The sequence below is a fragment of the Artemia sp. Qi Xiang Cuo genome, chromosome 12 (assembly GCF_049724085.1).
Source record: "Artemia sp. Qi Xiang Cuo chromosome 12, ASM4972408v1, whole genome shotgun sequence".
In the NCBI taxonomy this organism is placed as follows: Eukaryota; Metazoa; Arthropoda; class Branchiopoda; order Anostraca; family Artemiidae; genus Artemia; species Artemia sp. Qi Xiang Cuo.
Window position 1 is genome coordinate 4887775 of NC_142805.1, and position 20424 is coordinate 4908198.

At 36.1% G+C, this 20424-nt stretch overlaps 2 protein-coding genes across 4 annotated transcripts in view; one reads left to right on the forward strand and one right to left on the reverse strand.

Moving 5' to 3' along the window:
* Positions 1 to 2885, reverse strand: part of RpL23A (ribosomal protein L23A) — a 36542-nt gene extending 33657 nt beyond the window's left edge. The window contains exon 1 of the mRNA XM_089097754.1: positions 2784 to 2885. Coding sequence (XP_088953880.1) covers positions 2784 to 2808 — 25 coding nt within the window. The 5' untranslated portion in view covers positions 2809 to 2885. The remainder of the gene's footprint in view (positions 1 to 2783) is intronic.
* A 180-nt stretch (positions 2886 to 3065) lies between these two features.
* fal (SAM and HD domain containing deoxynucleoside triphosphate triphosphohydrolase falten) overlaps positions 3066 to 20424 on the forward strand; it is a 60287-nt gene continuing 42928 nt past the window's right edge. The window contains exons 1-4 of one of the 3 annotated variants that reach the window (XM_089097747.1): positions 3066 to 3118; positions 10274 to 10477; positions 13900 to 14083; positions 17539 to 17730. In XM_089097747.1, the coding sequence (XP_088953873.1) occupies positions 10293 to 10477; positions 13900 to 14083; positions 17539 to 17730 (561 nt within the window). In that variant the 5' untranslated portion in view covers positions 3066 to 3118; positions 10274 to 10292. Of the gene's footprint in view, positions 3119 to 7461; positions 7496 to 10273; positions 10478 to 13899; positions 14084 to 17538; positions 17731 to 20424 lie in introns of those variants that run through there. The other 2 variants (XM_089097749.1, XM_089097748.1) reach the window with 2 other exon arrangements.

The window sequence follows — 20424 nt, forward strand, 5'->3', positions numbered from 1 at the left end:
TACCTATCTTGTGGCCACCGCTACCGAGTGGGCTTAAATTGAATCTCTCCAGCAGACCTTTCCTATGGCATGTCACTGGGCCCTAACACAGTGACAAATTTTGCCATCATTTGACCCGGAGCACAACAGATCCAGTATGGACCTTAATTTGCTCCGAAGTGCGAGGAGAGAGACTTGATTTAGTTAAAGAATGCAGATTACTGGGATTGAAAATAGACCATTGATGAACTTGGAATAAATAAGTAGAGGTGATGAAAGAGATCTGCCTGAAAAGAATTGTAATTCTAAAAAGACTTGCCTCTACAAAATGGGGAAACTCACCAACTGTATTGGGAACTTTTTACAAACAATATATGAGGCTCAAAATGGAGTATGGGATAGTTGCTTATGGCCATACCAATAAAAAAACTGGAATTTGTTAAAATTGGAATCTATCTGGAACATGGCACTCTAACTGGTCCTTGGCTTGTACCCACACACTTCTAGTGATCATACCAGGAAACTAGCAGGAGTTGTCCCTATAAGCGAGAGAATAGCCAAAGCCACTGTTAAATATTATACCAGGATCCAAGCCTATGGGGAGCAGCACCCCATTTTCATTCTTTGTCATGGGAGCACTAGGCAGCAGAATCAAATCAGGATCACATCATGGCAAGCTTTTTCAGCACTCTGTCCAAACTGGTCATTAGATAAAATTCAGGTTGATTCTTTTAAGTTTCCTCCTCCATGGAAGTTTTGCCAACCAAATGTCAGCCTAAAGCTTATACAAGACAAAAAGGAGAATATCCCACATCAATTAATTATGGCTGAATAAGAAAAAAGGCTAGAGTTTAAAGATCATCTGCACATTTATACTGATGGATCCCTAGTAGGGAATAAATCTGCCACAGCAGCAATAATTCCACACACCTCTCTGTCCATTCAAAACCCTCTTCCACTGAACTCCTCAGTTTTGATGGCTGAACTGGCAGCAATAGTTGAATCACTAGAGGCAGTCAAAAATATAACTCTCCAATTCAGCAAAGTAGCAATCTTCTTGGATTCTCAGACTGCTCTTAAACTAATGAAAACCTTAACCTGGAACACAAAGGACACTGCTTTGCAGGAGATAAGAGAACAGCTTGATTCTCTATATAAGATGGACATAGCAGTGACTTTCCAGCATATTCCTAGCCATGTAGGCATCCACTATAACAAAAAAGTGGATATTCTTGCTGCAGAGACTGCAAAGTCAATCAACCCACAGCTTGCTCAAAATTATTCTTTGGCTCCAATTTTCAAAGAGCCTGAAATAAATTGGGTGTACTTTAAAATAAAAAGCTTAGCAGTAATACTGAGAATGCACTGCAAATACTCCTGGAATTTATAAACTACTTACCCTATCTCAAAATTTTTAACTTCCACCAAATATTAACCTGATTGTGGCAGCTCCCTTGCCAGCCTCCATTGAAAAGAAGTTTTACAGAGAAGCAATTGATTTGTTAATGAATTTAGATGTTCTTTGACTGAGTAATATCTTCCAAAGTATTGTAACTTTAAAGAAGAGGGGTTGACAAGCAGAAGAAGGGGAGGGTCTTGTCACAAAAGCCATAGAGGTACCTGCTGAGTTTACTCTTAAATTGTGGGGAAATGGTAGCAGGACCCTATGCTTCCCTTGTTTGTCCCTTATGAACAAGCCAATTTAGTTCCCCCTCCCCCTGGAAGAACATAAATTTAATGCCATGAAGAATCAACCAACTTGGAAGCCAGAAAGACACCAAATGTGGAAGCCAGAAAGACACCAAATGATTTCTAACAAAGAAGAGGAAAAGTGCCAAAAGGAGTCCATTTAGGATTCAATAGGTATAGACCTGTCCTGTAGGCAAGTTTCTGAACCCACTAGAGGGAGAAGGAGTGGATGTAGGTACTTTAAAATACCTTCCTGGGACATACTTTGGTAAGTTTCTACCAAATCATATTAATGAGTTAGGAATAAAGTGAATACACCATTCAATGCCCTTTTTTTATGCTGATTACAAATATAATAATAATTTCTATCAGAAATGAATTTTGCCCCCCCCTATATAGGTTGTAGAAATATATACCCTGAATTGGCATATATAGGGGGGGGGGGCTGAAATTCATTTCCAATAGAAATGATTACTATATTCGTAATCAGCATAAAAAATGCATCAAGTAATATATTCACTTTATGTGTAAGTCAATAATATGATTTGGTAGAAATTTACCCATACTTTAGCCTGTAGACCAATCCCTGAAAGCTTTATTTTCCTAACCTAACCCATTTCCAAGATAGCCAAAAGTAACTAAAGTAGAATTTTACCATAAGATCTTCACACAAAGATGAGTGAAAGAACAACCCTATTATAGGGCCACCTAGAAATTTACCTGCTGTACTTATACCCCTCTCCCCCCCCCCACATGGTGTATATAAATAGAATATCTTGTCTATATCCATGTGTTTTTTTATCTCTTGATTTTGACAAGTGATTTAATCTATAGGTAGGCCTACACAAAGACAAGAGTGACACATGGCAAAGTGTACGGGACATTTGGGCTTTACATTTGTGCATTAGGAGGGAGGTTAGGAGAAAATTGCAGGAGAATTGCTTTCAAAATTATTCAACTACTTTTTCAGCATATTAGGCTATGAATTGTTTTCATAACACGTTTCCCTCTCGGTAGCCCCAATCCTCAGCTTATGTCCACTAGCCTAATTTTTAAAAACAACATTCTTGGAGGTTTGAAATAAGAAATGCATATAAAATTAATAATTGGATTACCAGTTGGCTTTGGTTTAGGTGCCATTTTCCGGATAGTAAAGATCACGATAATGAAAATGAGAAAATAATTAGGGCAACAAAAAATGCAATCCCTAATAACAAATAAAAAACTATTTTCATTGAACCAGCAGTACCATATAGAGCTACGAGTATTCATATCATGCAAGGAAACTATATTTAATTCAAGTGGCAAATCTTTGATTTTAACTAAGCTACTATAATTAAGGGTAAATAAGGTCGTAAATAATTTTAGGTGGAATATTTTGAATGTACTCCAGATGTGTTGATTTGGAACTGGAACTGGATTCGGAATATTCAGGAAAGTAATAATTAAGGTACAGGCAAGTAAACCGGCAAAATTAGGGAGAATAAAGCATTATTTCTCATCAGTGGTAGCTACTCTTAACCCGGACTAACAACTTCAACTATGCTAAGCATTCTTCCAAAAAAGAATTTCAAACCAAAAAAAGGACAATTTTCATGTAAAACTAATGGGGTGAAATTCTAGACCAGGGGGGTAAAATTCTGCTTTAGCTACTTTTGGCTTTCTTAGAAAGTGGTTAGTTTAGGATAATGAAACTTTCAGGGATGGGTCTACAGGCTAAAGTATGTCCCAGGAAGATATTTTGAATTATCTACCTCCACTCCTCCCTCTAGAGGGTCCTGAAACTTGCCTACATGACAGGGTAAATATTTACCAAATCATATTATTAAGTTACAACTTAAGTGAATATACCACTTGATACCTTTTTTATGAATATAATAGCCTAATCATTTTTGTTGGAAATGAATTTTAGCCCCCACCCCTATATATACCAATTCAGGGTATATATTTGGGTATAAATTTAGAATTCTGTCACCTGATAAGGAGACATGTTAAGAAAACAATTCTTACTTTAAAATATGTATAATGATCCTAGTTCTTATATTATCCAAGGGGAGAACCTTTATCATCAAATTCTTACACTAAAAATCCTTCTTTTTCCAGCTTAAGAGAAACAGTTTCCTAAAATCACCACATTGAGATTCAATTCTCAAGTTTTTTGAAATTGCCGCCAAATAAGTTGTTTTATAGATAGTGTTCATATTTTGCTTTTGGCCTTTGCGCTCATTAAAAAAAAAGACCGGCATGAACGCTATAAAACAACTTATTTGGCAGGAATTTATAGTGGCAATTTCAAAAGACTTAAGAATTGAATCTCAACATTGTGATTTTAGGAAACTTTCTCTTAAGCTGGAAAAAGAAAGATTTTAGAGGAAAGACTTGATGATAAAGATTCTCCCATTATATAATATAAGAGCTAGGATCATTATAAATATTTTAAAGTAAGAATTGTTTTCTTAACATGTCTACTTATCAGTTGACAGAATTCTAAATTCATACCTATATTTGCATGCTAGGGGGGGAGGGGTAATTTTATTTCTGATGTAAATGAGAGGTAAGTTTAAAATTTCCCCCCAACCCCCTAATGTGCAAATTTACCCTGAATTGGTATATATAGGGGTGGGGGCTAAACTTCATTTCCAACAAAAATGATTATTACATTTGTAAAGAGCATAAAAAAAGGCATTGAGTGGTATATTCACTTTAGTTGTAACTCAATAATATTATTTAGTAAATATTTACCCATGACAGGTCTATACCCATTGAAATTTTGACAAAACATCATTTAACTTAATTTTCAGTTATCATTTTCTTTTTCTCTGGCTTTAGCTCTGAAAAATACAATTTCAGTTATTTGAGTAGAATTTTAAGCCATATCAATGTTTTATTTTCAAAATTTAAATTTTGTAAATTCACTTTAGTTAAACATTATAAATTAGGGTTGAGCAAAGTTGTGAAGCTGACAACATTTCTGTTGTGGTTCATTTAAGCAGAAGATTTATTTTGCAAGGTTTTACTTTTATAACACACAGACATGAAAAAATGTTGAAATGTACATTTCATAAACCAATAAACACTTTGACAACAAAAACTAACATGAATTATTAATAAAAACTTTCCATAAAAAGAACTTTCTCAAAGAAAAGTTAATTAAAAAAAAGACGTCCCAAAAAAGAAGTTTGTTAAAAAAAATAAAGTGTAATATTAAACTTAAGACCAGCAGAAGTAAATTCCTATGATAATACAATCCAACAGGTAACTAATAAATTATAATTGTATATCTCAACTCTTAAGTCTAAGACATGAAAACTGTAGAAATTTTCATTTCATAAACCAATGAAAAACTTTGGTAATAAAAGCAAAAAGAAATTAAGTAAAAAAAAAACTTTGCATAAAAGAACTTTTTCAAAGGAAAGTAAAGAAATTAAACTCAAAACAACCAGAAATCTCTATTAAAGAATACATGAAACCCAAAACAGACAGAAATTAAAATCAGCAATAATAGCAAACATGAAGATAACAGGTGCAAATATAGATGAATAAATAAATCTTAAATATCTTCATTGTTTTATTACTTATTTGTAGCTTTTTTTCCAAAGGCACTTCATATGGAAGGGGGCTAATTTGATTGGAAATAGGAAGTTCTTCTGCACTTTTTAAGAGTCAAAAGTGATTGGGTGGCACCCCCCCCCTGCCCTTTTTCCCCCAAATGCATCTGATCAAATTTTGAGATAGTTATTTTGTTCAAAATAGTCCAAATGTCAATTAACTTTGTTCTGGGTTTAATACCCTGCCCTCAGGGCAAGGGATATCAGTTATGCTAGTTGTACATTGTTAATATATGATTTCTATGGAAAGGGTGGTTGTATAAACTTTGGAGGGGGCTTGTTTGATTCAAAATCAACAGTTCTAGTGCCCTTTTTAAGAGTTGAAAGTGATCAGAGAGTAATTGCTCCCTCATGCCCTTTTTCCCAAATGCATCCTATCAAAATCCTGAAATATCAATTTTTATTAAAATAGTCTAAAAGTCAAATAACTGTAACTCAGGGGTTAACAAATCTCCTACAGCCCCTGGGGCAAGGTCTGTAACTTATGCAAGTTGTCTCTTGTTAACATATAAGGTTTTTGTGGAAGGGGTTATCATATAAACATTACAGGGGGCTTATTTGACTGGAAATTGAAAGTTCTAGATCCTATTTTAACAGTTAAAAGTGATCAAAGGGCAACCAACTCCACAACCCTTTTCCCTAAATACATTGAGTCAAAATATTGAGATAGCTATTTTTCTCAAAGTAGTCCAAAGGTTAACTATAACTATAATACCTTACAGGGTTGAAACCCCTCCAGCCCCTGGGACAAGGGCTGTAAGTTACACAAGTTCCTTAAGGTTATTTTGATACCTTGATTGACTGATTTACAGGGCAAAGGCAGTTATGCAAGTTGCTTATTGTTACTTTGATACTTCCTTTACTGTGATATTGTTACTTTGATACTTGGATAACACTTTAATGTTAAAAAAAAATTGATTTTGAAATGGGGAATGTTGAATAACTTGAAACCTTGGCAATCAAAAATGAACAGAAATTAATTTAAAAAAACCTTCTGAAAAGAAGTTTTTCAAAGAAAAGTAAAGGCCATGTTAAGCTTAAGGTCAACAGAAATAAATTCCTATTATAATTAAAACTCAAAATGACCAGAGATTAGTATTGAAGAATAAATGAAACCCAAAACAAACAAAAATTAAACAAGCAATCATAACAAACAAACTTGCAACAGGTACTAATATAAATGAGAAAATAAATCTTAAAACAGGTAAAACTTAAATTTTCTTTCTTCTTCTTCTTCTATTTAACAGCAGGCGGGCTTTTCAGTAAAACTATTTAGCCCTTTTCCTTCTGCTTCACTCTGTGGGCTACAGAGCTACTGGCTTGATTGCCTCATATTTATTAGATATATTCAGATATCTTTCAGCAGATCTTTTGACTCTAGGAGTTCAAATATAAGATGATAGATGTCGATTTCTATGCTCTGTGTGCAGGTATAGTTGGCTAGGCTCTTGACTGATAGTGGGATTTTGTGGTGTTTGAAGTATTTTAACAGTTTAGAAAGCAAGGTATGTTGTGCAGACGTCAGCATATTACATTCAAATAGGCAATGGTCAATTGTTTCATTATTCATATTACAATGCCTGCAAAGAGGGGACAGGGGAATTGAACCACTTGAATTAGAAATCTTATATGAGAATGCAAGTAAATTTAGTCCATTTGTTCCAGAAGGAATTCTATGATAAATTTTAGAAAGATACTTATTGGGAAAGGGGGAAAGGATAGGATTAATGTTATTAAAATTAATATCTGATAGCCTCCATCGGTAAATATCTCTAATTGGGATTGGTCTCCCACTTGGCTGGTCAATATTTATAGCATTTTTTGCTATTTCATCAACCTGATAATTACCACTTATGCCAGAGTGGCTAGGAATGTACTGGAAGTAAGTGTTTATGCCACTTGAAGCAAGATTATCAATAATACTGAGACAATGATAAGTGTCAATGTCCAACTTATATTGAGGAGCTGAGGCCAGCAACTCAAGGCTTGATAAAGAGTCGGAATAGATGATAATATTATTCAATTTTTCAATCAAAGATTGGTTTTGCTTAAGGTGTTTTAATGCCATGATTATGGCATTTAATTCAGCAGACATTATAGATAAATTATTAAATAATCTCTCGCCCATTGCAATTTTCAGGTGAGGAAGGAAAACACCACTTGCAACCTTCTCATTCATTTTTGACCCATCAACAAACATTTGGAAGTGATTTTTATAGGTAATTGTATTAAGTTCTGCAAATTTTTTCTGAACAAAAGCAATGGGGGTTAAATCTTTATTCCATTTTGAAAATTCAGTATTTATTATGGGAGATGACCAATTCCATGGAGGGGATTGGGGGAAAGTAGGTGCAATAGACTTTGCTGGTACAGGGAACTTCTTTTGAATATTGGCATACTCATCTGCAATACCTCTATACATGGCTGGATTTCTTAACCAATTATGTAATGTGTGTGAGCTATTTGATTCAATTTTTGTAAGATGTTTTATCAAGAGAAAGCTACGTCTATCTTTTATTGTTGTTAATCCACTCTCCATAAGCAGAAACTTGGTGCTTGTGGGTTTCCTAAGACCAAATATGAGACGTATTATATCATTTTGTGTTGTTTCAATTTTTTGCATATGGGTCTTTGCACATGCACCATAGACAATGAGCCCATAGTCAATATGGGGTCTTATATGTGATTTATAAAACTGGAGTAAGGTTTTCTCCTTACAACCCCAGGGTGTGGAAAGAAGTCTTTTTAGTATATTTGCTTTTCTATAACATTTTTTTATTGTGTTTGAAATGTGGAGGTGGAAATTAAGTTTTTGGTCAAGCATGAGACCTAGGTAATTAATATTATTATCTTCTGGAATAGTTGTTTTATTTAGAGTTAGTTTTGCATTAACATGGTTTCGCTTCCTGTGAAATTGGATTATTTTTGACTTGGTGGGTGCAATGGGTAAATCTGAATGTTGAGAGAATTTTTCAAACTGGAAAAGTGACTTTTGCAGATTTGACTGTGCTATCTGAAAGGTGTTGCCAGATGACCATAGCACCAGATCATCAGCATATTGTAGATTCTTGTGGGGTAGGTTCATGTCCCAAAGATATAGGGCAAATAGGAGGCAACTGAGGACTGCTCCCTGAGGTAGGCCTTTGGATATTGTCTTTTGGGGTGAAGAGGCTGAACCAACACAAACAATGAAACTTCGCACTTCTATGAAGGATTTAATAAAGGATACTAGCTTGGGAGGTACTCCAAGGTTTGCAAGTTTATTTAAAAGGATTTGGTGGTTCACATTGTCATATGCTCCTTCAAAATCAAGGAAAGCTGCCACTAGGATATTATTTTTTTTTGAAAGATTCATTTATTGCGTTTGTTAGCAAAATGAAAGCATCTGTTGAGGAGTGGTATTTCCTGAATCCAGTTTGAGTGTGTGGGATCATGTTATTTTTCTCAACAAACCAGAGGAGTCTGTGATAAATCATTTTCTTCATTATTTTCCCCATCACAGGTGTAATCATTATGGGCCTATAAGACTCAGGGTTATCTTTTGGTTTATTTTTCTTTAGGATTGGTAGGAGGGACGAACATTTCCATATATTGGGGAACCTAGAGGATGCCCAAGCGTGATTATAACAATTTAGCAGTTCTTGTTTGTATGAAGGTGTGAGATTCTTTATCCATGTGGGGTGTATATTGTCATAGCTGCTGCTAGTTTTGGACCTAATATGATGTATTGCATTATTCAATTCCTGGATTGAAAATGGATTAGTTATGTACTCGGATCCTGGGCGTGGTTGGTAACTAGGGTTCATAGGAATTGTGGACAGATTGCTTTGATTGTTTGATGTTAGCTTATTAACAAAAAGAGTTGCAAATAGGTTAGCCTTTTCAATATCATTGTCATAATGGGTATTATTATGTATAAGCTCATACAGGAGTGGGTTAGGAGAAGTCTTTTTCCCACATATGTGGCTTATGACTTTATGTATAATTGGCGCATGCGTTTCTCTGGAGAGATTATTGGCAAAATTATTCCAGTATTTATATTTAGCATCTATTATAGTCCTTTTTAGATTAGATTCTGCTTGTAATTTTTTTAACTATGTAGTAGGTTTTTTTTTTTTTATGAATTCTGTCCTAGCTGCCTTTTTTATCTTACATTTATTTAGGCACTCATTTGTCCACCATGCTTTAGGAATTTGTTTAGGGAATGTTTTCTTAGGTGTTGTCCTGGGGATAGAATGATTAGCTGTATTTATTAGTAAAGATGTCAAGGCTTCAGCATGTGTGTCAACTGTTGTGTTAGAAATGCATGAACTTTAGGTGAAACTTGTAATTTCATCATTTAGCTTATTTTGGAAAATAGACCAATTTGCTTTAATGATGATATATTTGGAGGTATGAGATGAAGTTTCAGCAGGCTCATTTAGGGAGCAAACTATAGCAAAGTGGTCTGTACACAGACTATCAATTTTATTTATGTAAATTTTGTTCAAAAAATTTAAAGACACAATTTGTAGGTCAATTGTGCACAGTAAACAAGATTTGGGCTACTGCCTCTTCCATAACTGTAAAAGTCTAAAGCCTACTGCATCATTGAAAACTATTTCAGTTTGTTTTGGGTTTCATTTATTCTTTAATAGTAATTTCTGGTTGTTTTGAGTTTGAATTATTGTAGGAATTTATTTCTGCTGATCTTAAGTTTCTCATGGCCTTTATTTTTCATTGAGAAACTTCTTTATTGGAAAGTTTGTATTTTAATTAAATTGTGAAAAAAATGTGCAATCTAACCATTGACAAGGACGTTTTCTTGTGAAACTGTCAAGAAAATCCCAACAGTTTGAACAGAAGCAGCTTGGTCTTTGTGATTATTTATTTAGATTAAATTTAGTCCAATTTGCAAATTTTCATTTTGCACTTGTTATACTACTGTGCATATTTGCATCAAAAAATAAATAAAGTAAACATTATTCTTACATTCTAAATTGTTGATTCTTTTGCAGGAAGCTCTGAAATTGAATAATGTCACAAATTCAAGACTCAAAAGTTTTTAAGGATAGCATTCATGGTGTTATATGCTTGAGTCCTCTTTTAGTATCCATAATAGATACACCTCAGTTCCAAAGGCTAAGAAATATTAAGCAGCTTGGAGGCACTTATTGGGTATTCCCAAGCTCATCCCATAATCGCTTTGAGCATTCATTAGGGTAAGCATTATTCTAAAATTTGTGTTCTAAAAATTGTAGTCTGGTGCTGTAAAATAGCAGAAAACACCACTCTTGCCCTATGATCATTTTTGTCACTAAAACAAAGCACTAAATTTTTAATGTCCATTTGGACAAGCCCTCTCATGATCTTCTAGCACTAATTGTTTGATGCAATCTCCCCTGGAAAAAAGTACATCCTATGATAAAAACAAGATAATTTCTTAAACCACATTGGCTTGACATAACATAAAGAAAGAAAAACGAGCAAAGATGGGGCTTTTAAAGGCCAAATGAAAATACTGAAAAAAAAACACAACAAAGTAAATATTTCGAGGGGACAAACGCCTCTCTTCTTCAGCGCAAAACAAAAACATATAATCAATTCGAGTGCCAAAGAACAAACCAACAAATAAAACGCGGAAAGTCAATGTGAATGTGAAAAAAAACCCAAAAATTAAAAGATGAATAAAAATCAATAAAAGCCAAAAATTTTTTAACAATTAAAACCAAATACCTAACAACAATAAAAGTGAGTCATTCACCAATATCCATGATTTGCAAAGAAATTCAAAATTGAACCAGCATTGACAGATACTAGCAAATAACTGAGAAATAAAAGAAAAACATTCATTCACTCAAACCAAAACGGAACAGCATTGAATGAATGGGAGAACTATGTCATCTGACTCCTGATTTTAGTAATTGCATTCCTCGCAGACTCTCTTTGAGACTTCAGGGGTTGTTGACGTGTCTGATTAAGTGATTGGGAAAGTGTTACAAGGTTTATATCTTACAAGGTTTTTATTTATACCTGGGACTATTAAAGTATCGGCTTCTATTTTGAGAAAACCGAGTTGTATTTCATATTTTGAGAAAGAGAGTTGTATTTCGGTTTTCTCAAATGAGAAGCCAATACTTTAATAGTACCAGGTATAAACCATGTATTTAAAATATCAAAGATTTTACCAACTGATTTGGCTGATATTGCTGCTAAATTACTTAATTTTTGTTTTTCTTACCAACAGAGTCTTCTCTCATTGATTTTATGTCATTGATTACACCATAAAATTTTTTTAGTTGGTAAAATAGTGGTACTATTTTTCTGACTTAAATTTGTTAACCATTGCCCTCCCAATAAACATTGAAAACATTGCCGTCCCCCTTCCCATACGTGAAACTTTGCTGTAGAGTAGCCTAAGCATAAAAATATGGTTATGTTTTTGTGCCCCCTCCCCTTAAAAGTAGCATATGTTTATCCATAAAAAATAACAAAGAAAGGCCAAATTCTTGATAACCTTGGTAATTTTGTGTCGGGTTGTTCATATTTAATTGTAACTTGCAAGAGCAGAAACTGGTGCTAATATCCATAAAAAAATAACAAAGAAAGGCCAAATTCTTGATAGCCTTGGTAAATTTGTGTCTGGTTGTTCATATTTAATTGTAACTTGCAAGAGCAGAAACTGGTGCTAATATCCATAAAAAATAACAAAGAAAAGCCAAATTCTTGTTAGCCTTGGTAATTTTGTGTCTGGTTGTTCATGTTTAATTGTAACTTACAAGAGTGGAAACTAGTGCTAATATCCATAAAAAAATGACAAAGACGGCCAAATTTCATATAGCCTTGGTAATTTTGTGTCTGGTTGTTCTTGTTTAATTGCAACTTGCAAGAGCAGAAACTGGCGCTAACATCCGTAAAAAAATAACAAAGAAAGGCCAAACTCTTGATAGCCTTGGTAATTTTGTGTCTGGTTGTTCATGTTTAATTGTAACTTACAAGAGTGGAAACTGGCGCTAATATCCATAAAAAAAAAATAACAAAGAAAGGCCAAATTCTAGATAGCCTTGGTAGTTTCTTAAACATTACTTATTTTTTAAGCCAGTTTCTACTTTTTTTGCACAAGTTGCCCATATTCTTTAGGGCTTATAATGTCTTGTTTTAGAGAGTTGGCTCTGTGGTTCAAGTGCTGAATACCTGGTTTTAGTCCTCTGTAAAAGTTGTAATTGGCTGCTCTTGTACTCACTTGATTGGAATCGCTTGTAAGGTCCAAATATCTTCTTCTTCTTTCTTTGTGGGGTACTAATAAACCAGGTATTTAACACTGAACCAAACACTGAAGAATCTAGACTATAAATAATTTCTGAGACCACACTGGCTAATCATGATAAAGCATAAAATCGCGATAAAAGAAGAAAACGAGGACAATTAACAGCCAGTGAAAAAATTGAAAAATGATGCAAATATTTCAGTCAAGACCTCTGCTTGACCGTCCTCAGTGCAGAATAAAACTGATAAAAATATAAAAACCAAACCTTAAAATAAAAACACAAAACTAGTAACGGTGAAAGGGTTATACAAAAGGGTCGTCCAATTTTAGTTTTGTGTTTTTATTTTAAGGTTTGGTTTTTATATTATTATCAGTTTTATTCTGCACTGAGGACGGTCAAGCGGAGGTCTTGACTGAAATATTTGCATAATTTTTCAGTTTTTTCACTGGCTGTTAATTGTCCTCGTTTTCTTCTTTTTTCGCCATTTTATGTTTTATAATCTAGACTATAACTGAAAACACATGGAAGGACTCCACGCCCAGGATGTACAGCAAGCTGCCAATTTTCATATTTAACAGTCTCATAGATGTATTATAGGAAGGTGTTCAAATTTTGAACGTTTGTTGTTAAGTTTTGAAATGGCATTTCTCAAAAATCTGGTGAAGGTATTTTAGGAATCTACTAAGAAAGAAAACAAAACTAGAGGTAACCCAAAAAGCTCATGGTATAATTCATCCCGAAGGAAGATGTATTAGAAATGCAATAAACCTTCTTAATATAGAAACCGTATCTCTCAGTGTTGATGAAAATTTTGGAGGTTTAATTTTTTTTTGCAAATTTCAGTCAAGCATGCCACAAATCAAAATTTCTTTCTTTACCCTTATATATTGTCTTTAAATTTCTAATATTTGTTGCATCAGAAAATTCTTGGTATATATAAGCACAAAAATTGCTTGTGAAATATATAGCCAGAAGTAGGATTCTTAGATCTAGCTTCAGCTTAAAGGGCAGTGAACCTAGGAAGACATTTGCCAGCTACCATTTTTCAATTTTTCTGTGTATGTTTCCTTTGAAATGTATGTGTTTTAGCCTTTGCTTTTGGGAATTTTCTTGGGACGATAATTTTAGTTATATACAGGGAGGTGTTATGTTGGGGGGGGGGGGAGTTTTTTGAGAACAGTTTATTGCCGAAAATACGTCGTATTTACTTTCAGTCTAGCAATACGTTTTGCCTTATTTGGTTTGATCTTTTGAAGAGGTGCTTCTCTGTGAACACCCCTTGCTTCAAGCAGTTTCAGATTTTGTTCTGTGGGCTGGATGTTTTCCGGAGACCGAATTATGACACCCCTTTAAATTATTTCTCTTCTATATCTTAGTGTATGTTACCTTGGAGGTGAAATGTTGGAAAAGATCCGATCCAGACAACCAGAGCTGGGAATTACTGATTCAGACATTTTGTGTGTTCAAATCGCAGGCCTTTGTCATGATTTGGGACATGGTCCCTTTTCCCACCTTTGGGAGCATTTTATGGAGAATGCTAACCCAGATGCAGAATGGAAGGTATTTAGGGATTTTACTTTCTTTTATGCTGTTTTATAGGGAGTGATTAAAGATCGAACTAACGTAAAGCCTGAATTGTCAAGATATGATTGCCACCGTGGTTGCATATTTGACTAAAGTGGGGAAGGGTCTTCTGTGGCTGGACCAAGGAACTCCTTTTTATGGAAGAGTAGTTTAAATTCATGTTTTGTCGCTGGAAAAATCCTGTCTTTTCTTTTATAAGACTCAAGTGATTATAGTTGTGTATAAAATGTTGTTTTCCTGTATTTTTTCTGTTATCACAAGTTATCTATTTCAGTTTTAGTAGGCAGCGCCACCCCTGAATAATTTAGCACATTAGGTTGGAAACAATAAATTCTATAATGGGAAATATATATATATATATGTATATATATACCTTTCATGGGATTTTGCAGTAATCACCCTTCATTGAGAACCAACGTTAAGGCCAAACTAGACCAAAAGAGAAGCAAAAGGGACAATTATTGTGCAACTGTCATAGACATATTACTACTACTACTACTAACAGCTCACTGCAGCACCAAGCCACATGAGGCCAACACAGCTTCGCACGTTCCTCCTCCATCCCAATGTATTCAAACCCTCCCTCTTTACAGCCTCCCAAGAAGCTCCTATTTCGTTTATATCTTTCTGTATAACATCCTCTCACCCCAACCGCGGACGACCTTTTTTTTTTTTTTTTTTTTTTTTTTTTTTTCAATATTCACGGCGCCAGGTACTTCAAAGTATCTGATATGCCGCTATTCATTTTCTTCTGTTGACACCTTCTTTTGAAGGTGTCAACAGAGGGATTTGCAGGGATAATATCCCCAGGAAGATCGTTCCAGATAGAAGTGCAACGCCGGATGAAGCTGTTCCTCAAGTACTCGGTTTTTGGCGTATCCTCCTTTAGATAATTGGACCGAGCTGTGTGCCTTACTTTCTGCCTTGTCGGCTGGAGAAAGGGGGGCACAATTCGAGAGAGCTCGTCTGAGGGAGGCGAATTCATGTACTTGTAGAAAACAGCCATCGACGCTACGTCAAACCTTTCATTTAGAGGCATGGGTGATTCTTGTGTACAGGTGCAGCCCGCCCTATTTCTCCTATTCTGGATCTTCTGAGGTGATGCCAACAGTATTTTTGGAGCACCAACATAAAGTGGGCAGCCATATTCCGCTATGGGAGTGTTGCAAGACTTGTAGAGTGGGATGATCGAGCTTGATGGAAGAAGGTTTTTGCAGCGAAGAGTAACTCCCAGGTTTCTTGTGCAGGAGGTTCTCACCCGATCAAGGTGGTTGTTCCAGGAGAGATCGGTGGAGAAATGAATCCCCAGTAGACGAAGCTCGTCAACTCTCTTTATAGCTTCATTTTTGAAGATGAAACTGGGATGTTCGCGTGGCACCTTTGATCGGGTATTTAGAACCTCCTTTGTTTTCGAAGCATTGAAGTTGATCATCCATGTATCAGACAACTTTTCAGTTTTCATAAAATCCATCAGTAGGGAAAGGGAGGCTTGTGTTGGGTCTTCGTGTTTAGGGACAGCTGAGTGTGTCGTCGAATCGTCAGCAAAGTGATGCATAGGTTTGCGAGGTTGTCTCCTATGTCGTTTATGTAGATAAGGAAAAGCGTAGGTCCCAAGACACTGCTCTGGGGTACCCCTGCTTTCACTGGATACTCGTGGGAAATAAACCCGCCGAGAACAACCCGCAGTGAACGATCAGAAAGAAAGCTCTCAATCATTTTTAACAGACATACACGAACACCTTACGCATTGAGTTTCCTGAGCAGGCCACGGTGCCATACTCTGTCAAAAGCTTTCGCAATGTCGAAGGATAATAGCCTGATGTCGTATCCCAAGTTCTATCCACTCCTGATACTGGGCCACTAGGCAGTCTAATGTTGAGCGTTTCCGGCGGAATCCATATTGGCGATCGCCGTGTAGGTCATTTGATTCCAGGTACTAATGAAGTGTTTTATTGGATACGCTCTCGTAGACTTTGCCAACACAGGAGAGAAGGCTAATAGGCATGTAGGAGCCCACGCTCGTTGGATCGTGGTCTGTCTGGAGAGTACGTATAAAATGGGTAAAGTTCCGTGTTCGTGGGAAGGTTCTTGAGCGATAATAAGGCTAAGAAAGCACCGACAAGGCTCAATATAGTTTGGCACTACGTGACTGAAGCACAGCCTTTGGTTTGCTTTCAGGAACCTTAGATTTGGTTACATCAAAATGCTGCAGACTGCAAATGATATTGGGAGTAGACGAGTTTACGCGTTTCAAGACTGTGTCAGTTTGGTCGGAGAAATATGGCACTTCTCTACCGTCGTCGTCTGGATTCGAGAATTCGGCAAAAGCCTAAGCAAGAGCATCTGCCTTTGCCTGTGGATCTTGTACCACTGTCCCGTTAGTCTGGAGAGAAGGAATGGCGGTCCCCTTGGACGACGGTAAAGCCTCCTTGACAATTATCCACCAACTCTTTGCCGAAGCAAGTTGAAGATTGGTGGCGAATTTCTCCTTATACTGAACCCGGAACTGCCGAATCGCTCGAACTGCATCTTTGCGTGCATTTAAGGATGCAATTCTGTCCTCTTCGCTATTCGAAAGTAGCCATCGCTTGTGTGCCTTTTGCTTTGCTCGGATTGTCTTCTTACACTGGGTGTTGAACCAAGGTTTGTCCTTACTGGACACCTGGATCCGCTTTGAAGGGATATGCTTTTCGACAGAGTCAACTATGGCCTGCTGGTACTTATCTGCAGCTTTCTCTGGGCCTTCCAGGAGGAAGGCTCTCCACAAAACCTGCTTTCCGTGTAGCCCTAGACGGTTGGCCGAAAAGAACAATCTTTGACAATAGACGTGTTAGGTGTATAATAACAATAAAGTGATTTATATTCCCTTTAAGTTTCTATTAAAGACTTTATTTATTTCTTCACTAGTAAGTGTTCCTGTTTGTTTTGTGTTTTTTTTTTTCAAGTTTATCCTATTGGAGAATATTTAAATATTTTAAATTAGTAAATATGTGCCTGACCTTTAGATTGCAAACAAAGTTTTCTTGTTCCCAGAATATTCCCAAAGCTCATAATTTAATGCTCCTAAATGATGTACGATCTGTAGTGCCCGTCTTTTTACTCAGTTTATTTTGGTATTTTATTTTCGTTTCTTCTAATTTGTATATTATTTTCTTTTACTTTGTGTATTATTTCACACTATTTGTTTCTTCTACTTTGTGTATCTTAATGCTCCTAAATGATCTAAGATCTGTAGGGCCCTTCTTTTTTCTCAGTGTATTTTGGTATTTTATTTTCGTTTCTTCTACTTTGTGTATTATTTCACACTATTCGTTTCTTGTACTTTGTGTATCTTAATGCTCCTAAATGATCTAAGGTCCGTAGTGCCCTTCTTTTTACTCAGTTTATTTTGGTATTTTATTTTGTTTCTTCTACTTTGTGTATTATTTCAGCATGAAGAATGTTCAATAAAAATGCTCGACTTTCTCATAAAAGAAAATGATCTGGAAGACCTATTTCACAAAAACGATATCACTAGCAGAGACTTGATATTCATAAAGGAATTGATCGTGGGCCCTGATTCAAATTCTGGAGATGATTGGCCATATAAAGGAAGAGATAGTGACAAAGCCTTTTTGTATGAGGTAAAAAAAAATTCGTTTATATGGATGAAAATAGCTAGGGGTCTAAATATATAACGGATTAGAGCCAGATGAAAAATTTCAGGGGTTCAAATTCCAATCTTTTGTAATGTTCCCTATCCCAATTCAGTTTATAATAAAAAAGTGCTGCCGTGAAATGAAGTTTCACGGCAGCACTTTTAAGACTCTAAGAGGATTGGCCATATGACAAAGCGTGGTTTATTTTCCGGGGGTATTTTCTACTGGGTGGGGGATATTTTCTGCGCGCAGAGGGGTGGCGGAGTATTTTCCGGGGAGGGGGTTAAACGCCGACTACCTTATCAAAAATTATTGGTTCCAACCTATTTTTATTATTCTATAAATTTTTGCTTAAAAGAGATTTTCATTTGGTTTGATTTGTTTGCTTAGAGTCTTATATCTTAGAAGCCCGATCGTACCCATCTCCTCCTGGTACTCCTCGGGGCTATTTTTTTAATCTTGTGAAATTATTTGGTCTTCTCTGTAGTTCTTCTCTCTTGCTCTTCTTTGCTCTATCTGTATTTTGCTCTTCTTGTTTTCTGTAAATAAAATAAGACTTACAATAAAATGCAATTTATATATGTGGTTTGCTGAGGACGACTCTTGGATACAAAGCCGAAATGTTCTTTTAAGGTTTAAACAAATTTCACCGTCTTAGATAAATTCCCTGTTATTTTACTTGTTGTTTTTATGATGGAAAAGCATTATGGTGTTTGTCATTATTTATGTTTAAATATGGAGTTCATTCGGACCTTGAGTTTTAGTTGACTATTTTGAACTAAAGTCAACTTCGAATGTTTTACTCTCGCACTCAAGTTGACTCTTTGTAGCTCCTTTCTCTGAGTAGAATCAGTGCGTCGTCATTTAGCGATGTCGCGAATTTCAGTTACGGATTTTGGAGTTCTAGGGCAAAGTTAAAAGGGTATTAAAGCAAGGTCTTAGGGTATTTAAAAGGAGCTTCATTGAAGTTCCTCTGACAATTTTTGGAATGGATATAAAAAGGTATTTAAAAGGAACTTCATTGAAGTTCCTCTGACAATTTTTGAAATGGATATAAAAATGAGTGAAAATTTTAAACATTTCGCTATATTGACAGATCTTGTCACAACTACGACGTTTGGACATTGTCAGAACTTCGGTTGACTTGACTTTAGCCAAATTAACTGTAGTCAACTACGACACTTCAGGGTCCCAACTCACTCATAGATTCAACTAAGCTTTTTTGCTATCTGTTGCTTCTTTCTCAAGTATGAGTTACGTTGTTTGTTGTTCCAGATAGTTTTTTTTTTAGTTACTCCAATTTGAAAAACGAAGAAATTTTCTTGCTATTTTTGACACCGTGAAAAACTTTTGGCCAGCGACTCTAATTTAAATAGATTCAAAAGAATTTAGATTTTTTTAGAATTTAAATAGACTCAAAAGACCATGTCTATAAAATCAAACTTTTTTTTAAGAAGGTTCATGAGTAAATTCACTTTTTTTTTATCATTTAGTAATTAAACAAACCAACTATGTTTGGATGAAGTGCGGGAGTGTACTTTAGGGAGTAGCGGTAATGTCCAAAAGAAATCATTTGAGCTAAAGCAGGGCTCAAAAGGGGAACAAAAAGATTTCGTTAGAGAACTCTGAGGGTTCTACACCAATTTGTTTTACAAGCTAATGTTGAAGTAAATCAATAAATTCGGCTAGACATTAGTTTTACAAGCTGATATTGAGTTATATTAAATAAGAAAACCAAAAAGTCTTCTGTATAACTTTGTTCATACTTCTCTATAATAATTTGAGGTTTAAAATGTCATGTAGAAGACTATATCATTTCCATGTTTAAAGGAAACATAATATTTTTAATTAATTTCATTTTTATGTTCCTAGCCTCCCCCAGGCCATTCAGCGTGTCCCCAGGTGGCGATAGGGGAACGCCTTATAGATATGTAGAGTACATCCATAGGGGGGACGGACCAAGGGGGGGCCTTATCTCTGGGGGTCCATATTAGAAATTAGGACACCCTCGCCCAGCGTTACAAATGCAGGCGGAGGAGGAAGAAGGCCCCTCAAATGTACACTCAAAAGGACCCACTGGTTTGTCCACAAGTACCTTGAGTTACAAACCTTCTCCCAGTAATGGATTAATTTGCATGGTAATGCAGAACACCATCGCGGGAGGATCCTCTATAGGAGGACAACTGCGGCAGGGCGTAAGATCCAGGTCTATGGACAACGGCCTCTGCAAAGGGCTGCCTCGACCTTTTTGGGCTACCTGCAAGACTGGGGACCTTGCGGTCAACCCTATTCCCACTTGAGGAGTGGCGCCCGTCGAGGAAATTATAGCCTAGTAAACGACACAGCATTCGCACGGGATTCTGACTAATGGACAGTACCCGGCTGACTGACCGTATTTCAAACAATAGGCTAAACGAAAAACGTGGTTCAATACCGCTCTCTAGGGCTATAATGAAAGAAAGGTTGAGGTGGCTAGGGCGCGTTGTGCGGATGAAGGATGACAGATTGCCGAAGATTGTTCTTTTCGGCCAACCGTCTAGGGCTAAACGGAAAGCAGGTCGTCCGTCTGGGGTGGGAGGACGTCATAAAGAAAGATTTAAAGGAAATAGGAACTTCGTGGGCGGGTGTAAAAAGGGAGGCTTTGAACAGATTGGGGTGGAGGAGGAGCGTGCGTAGCTG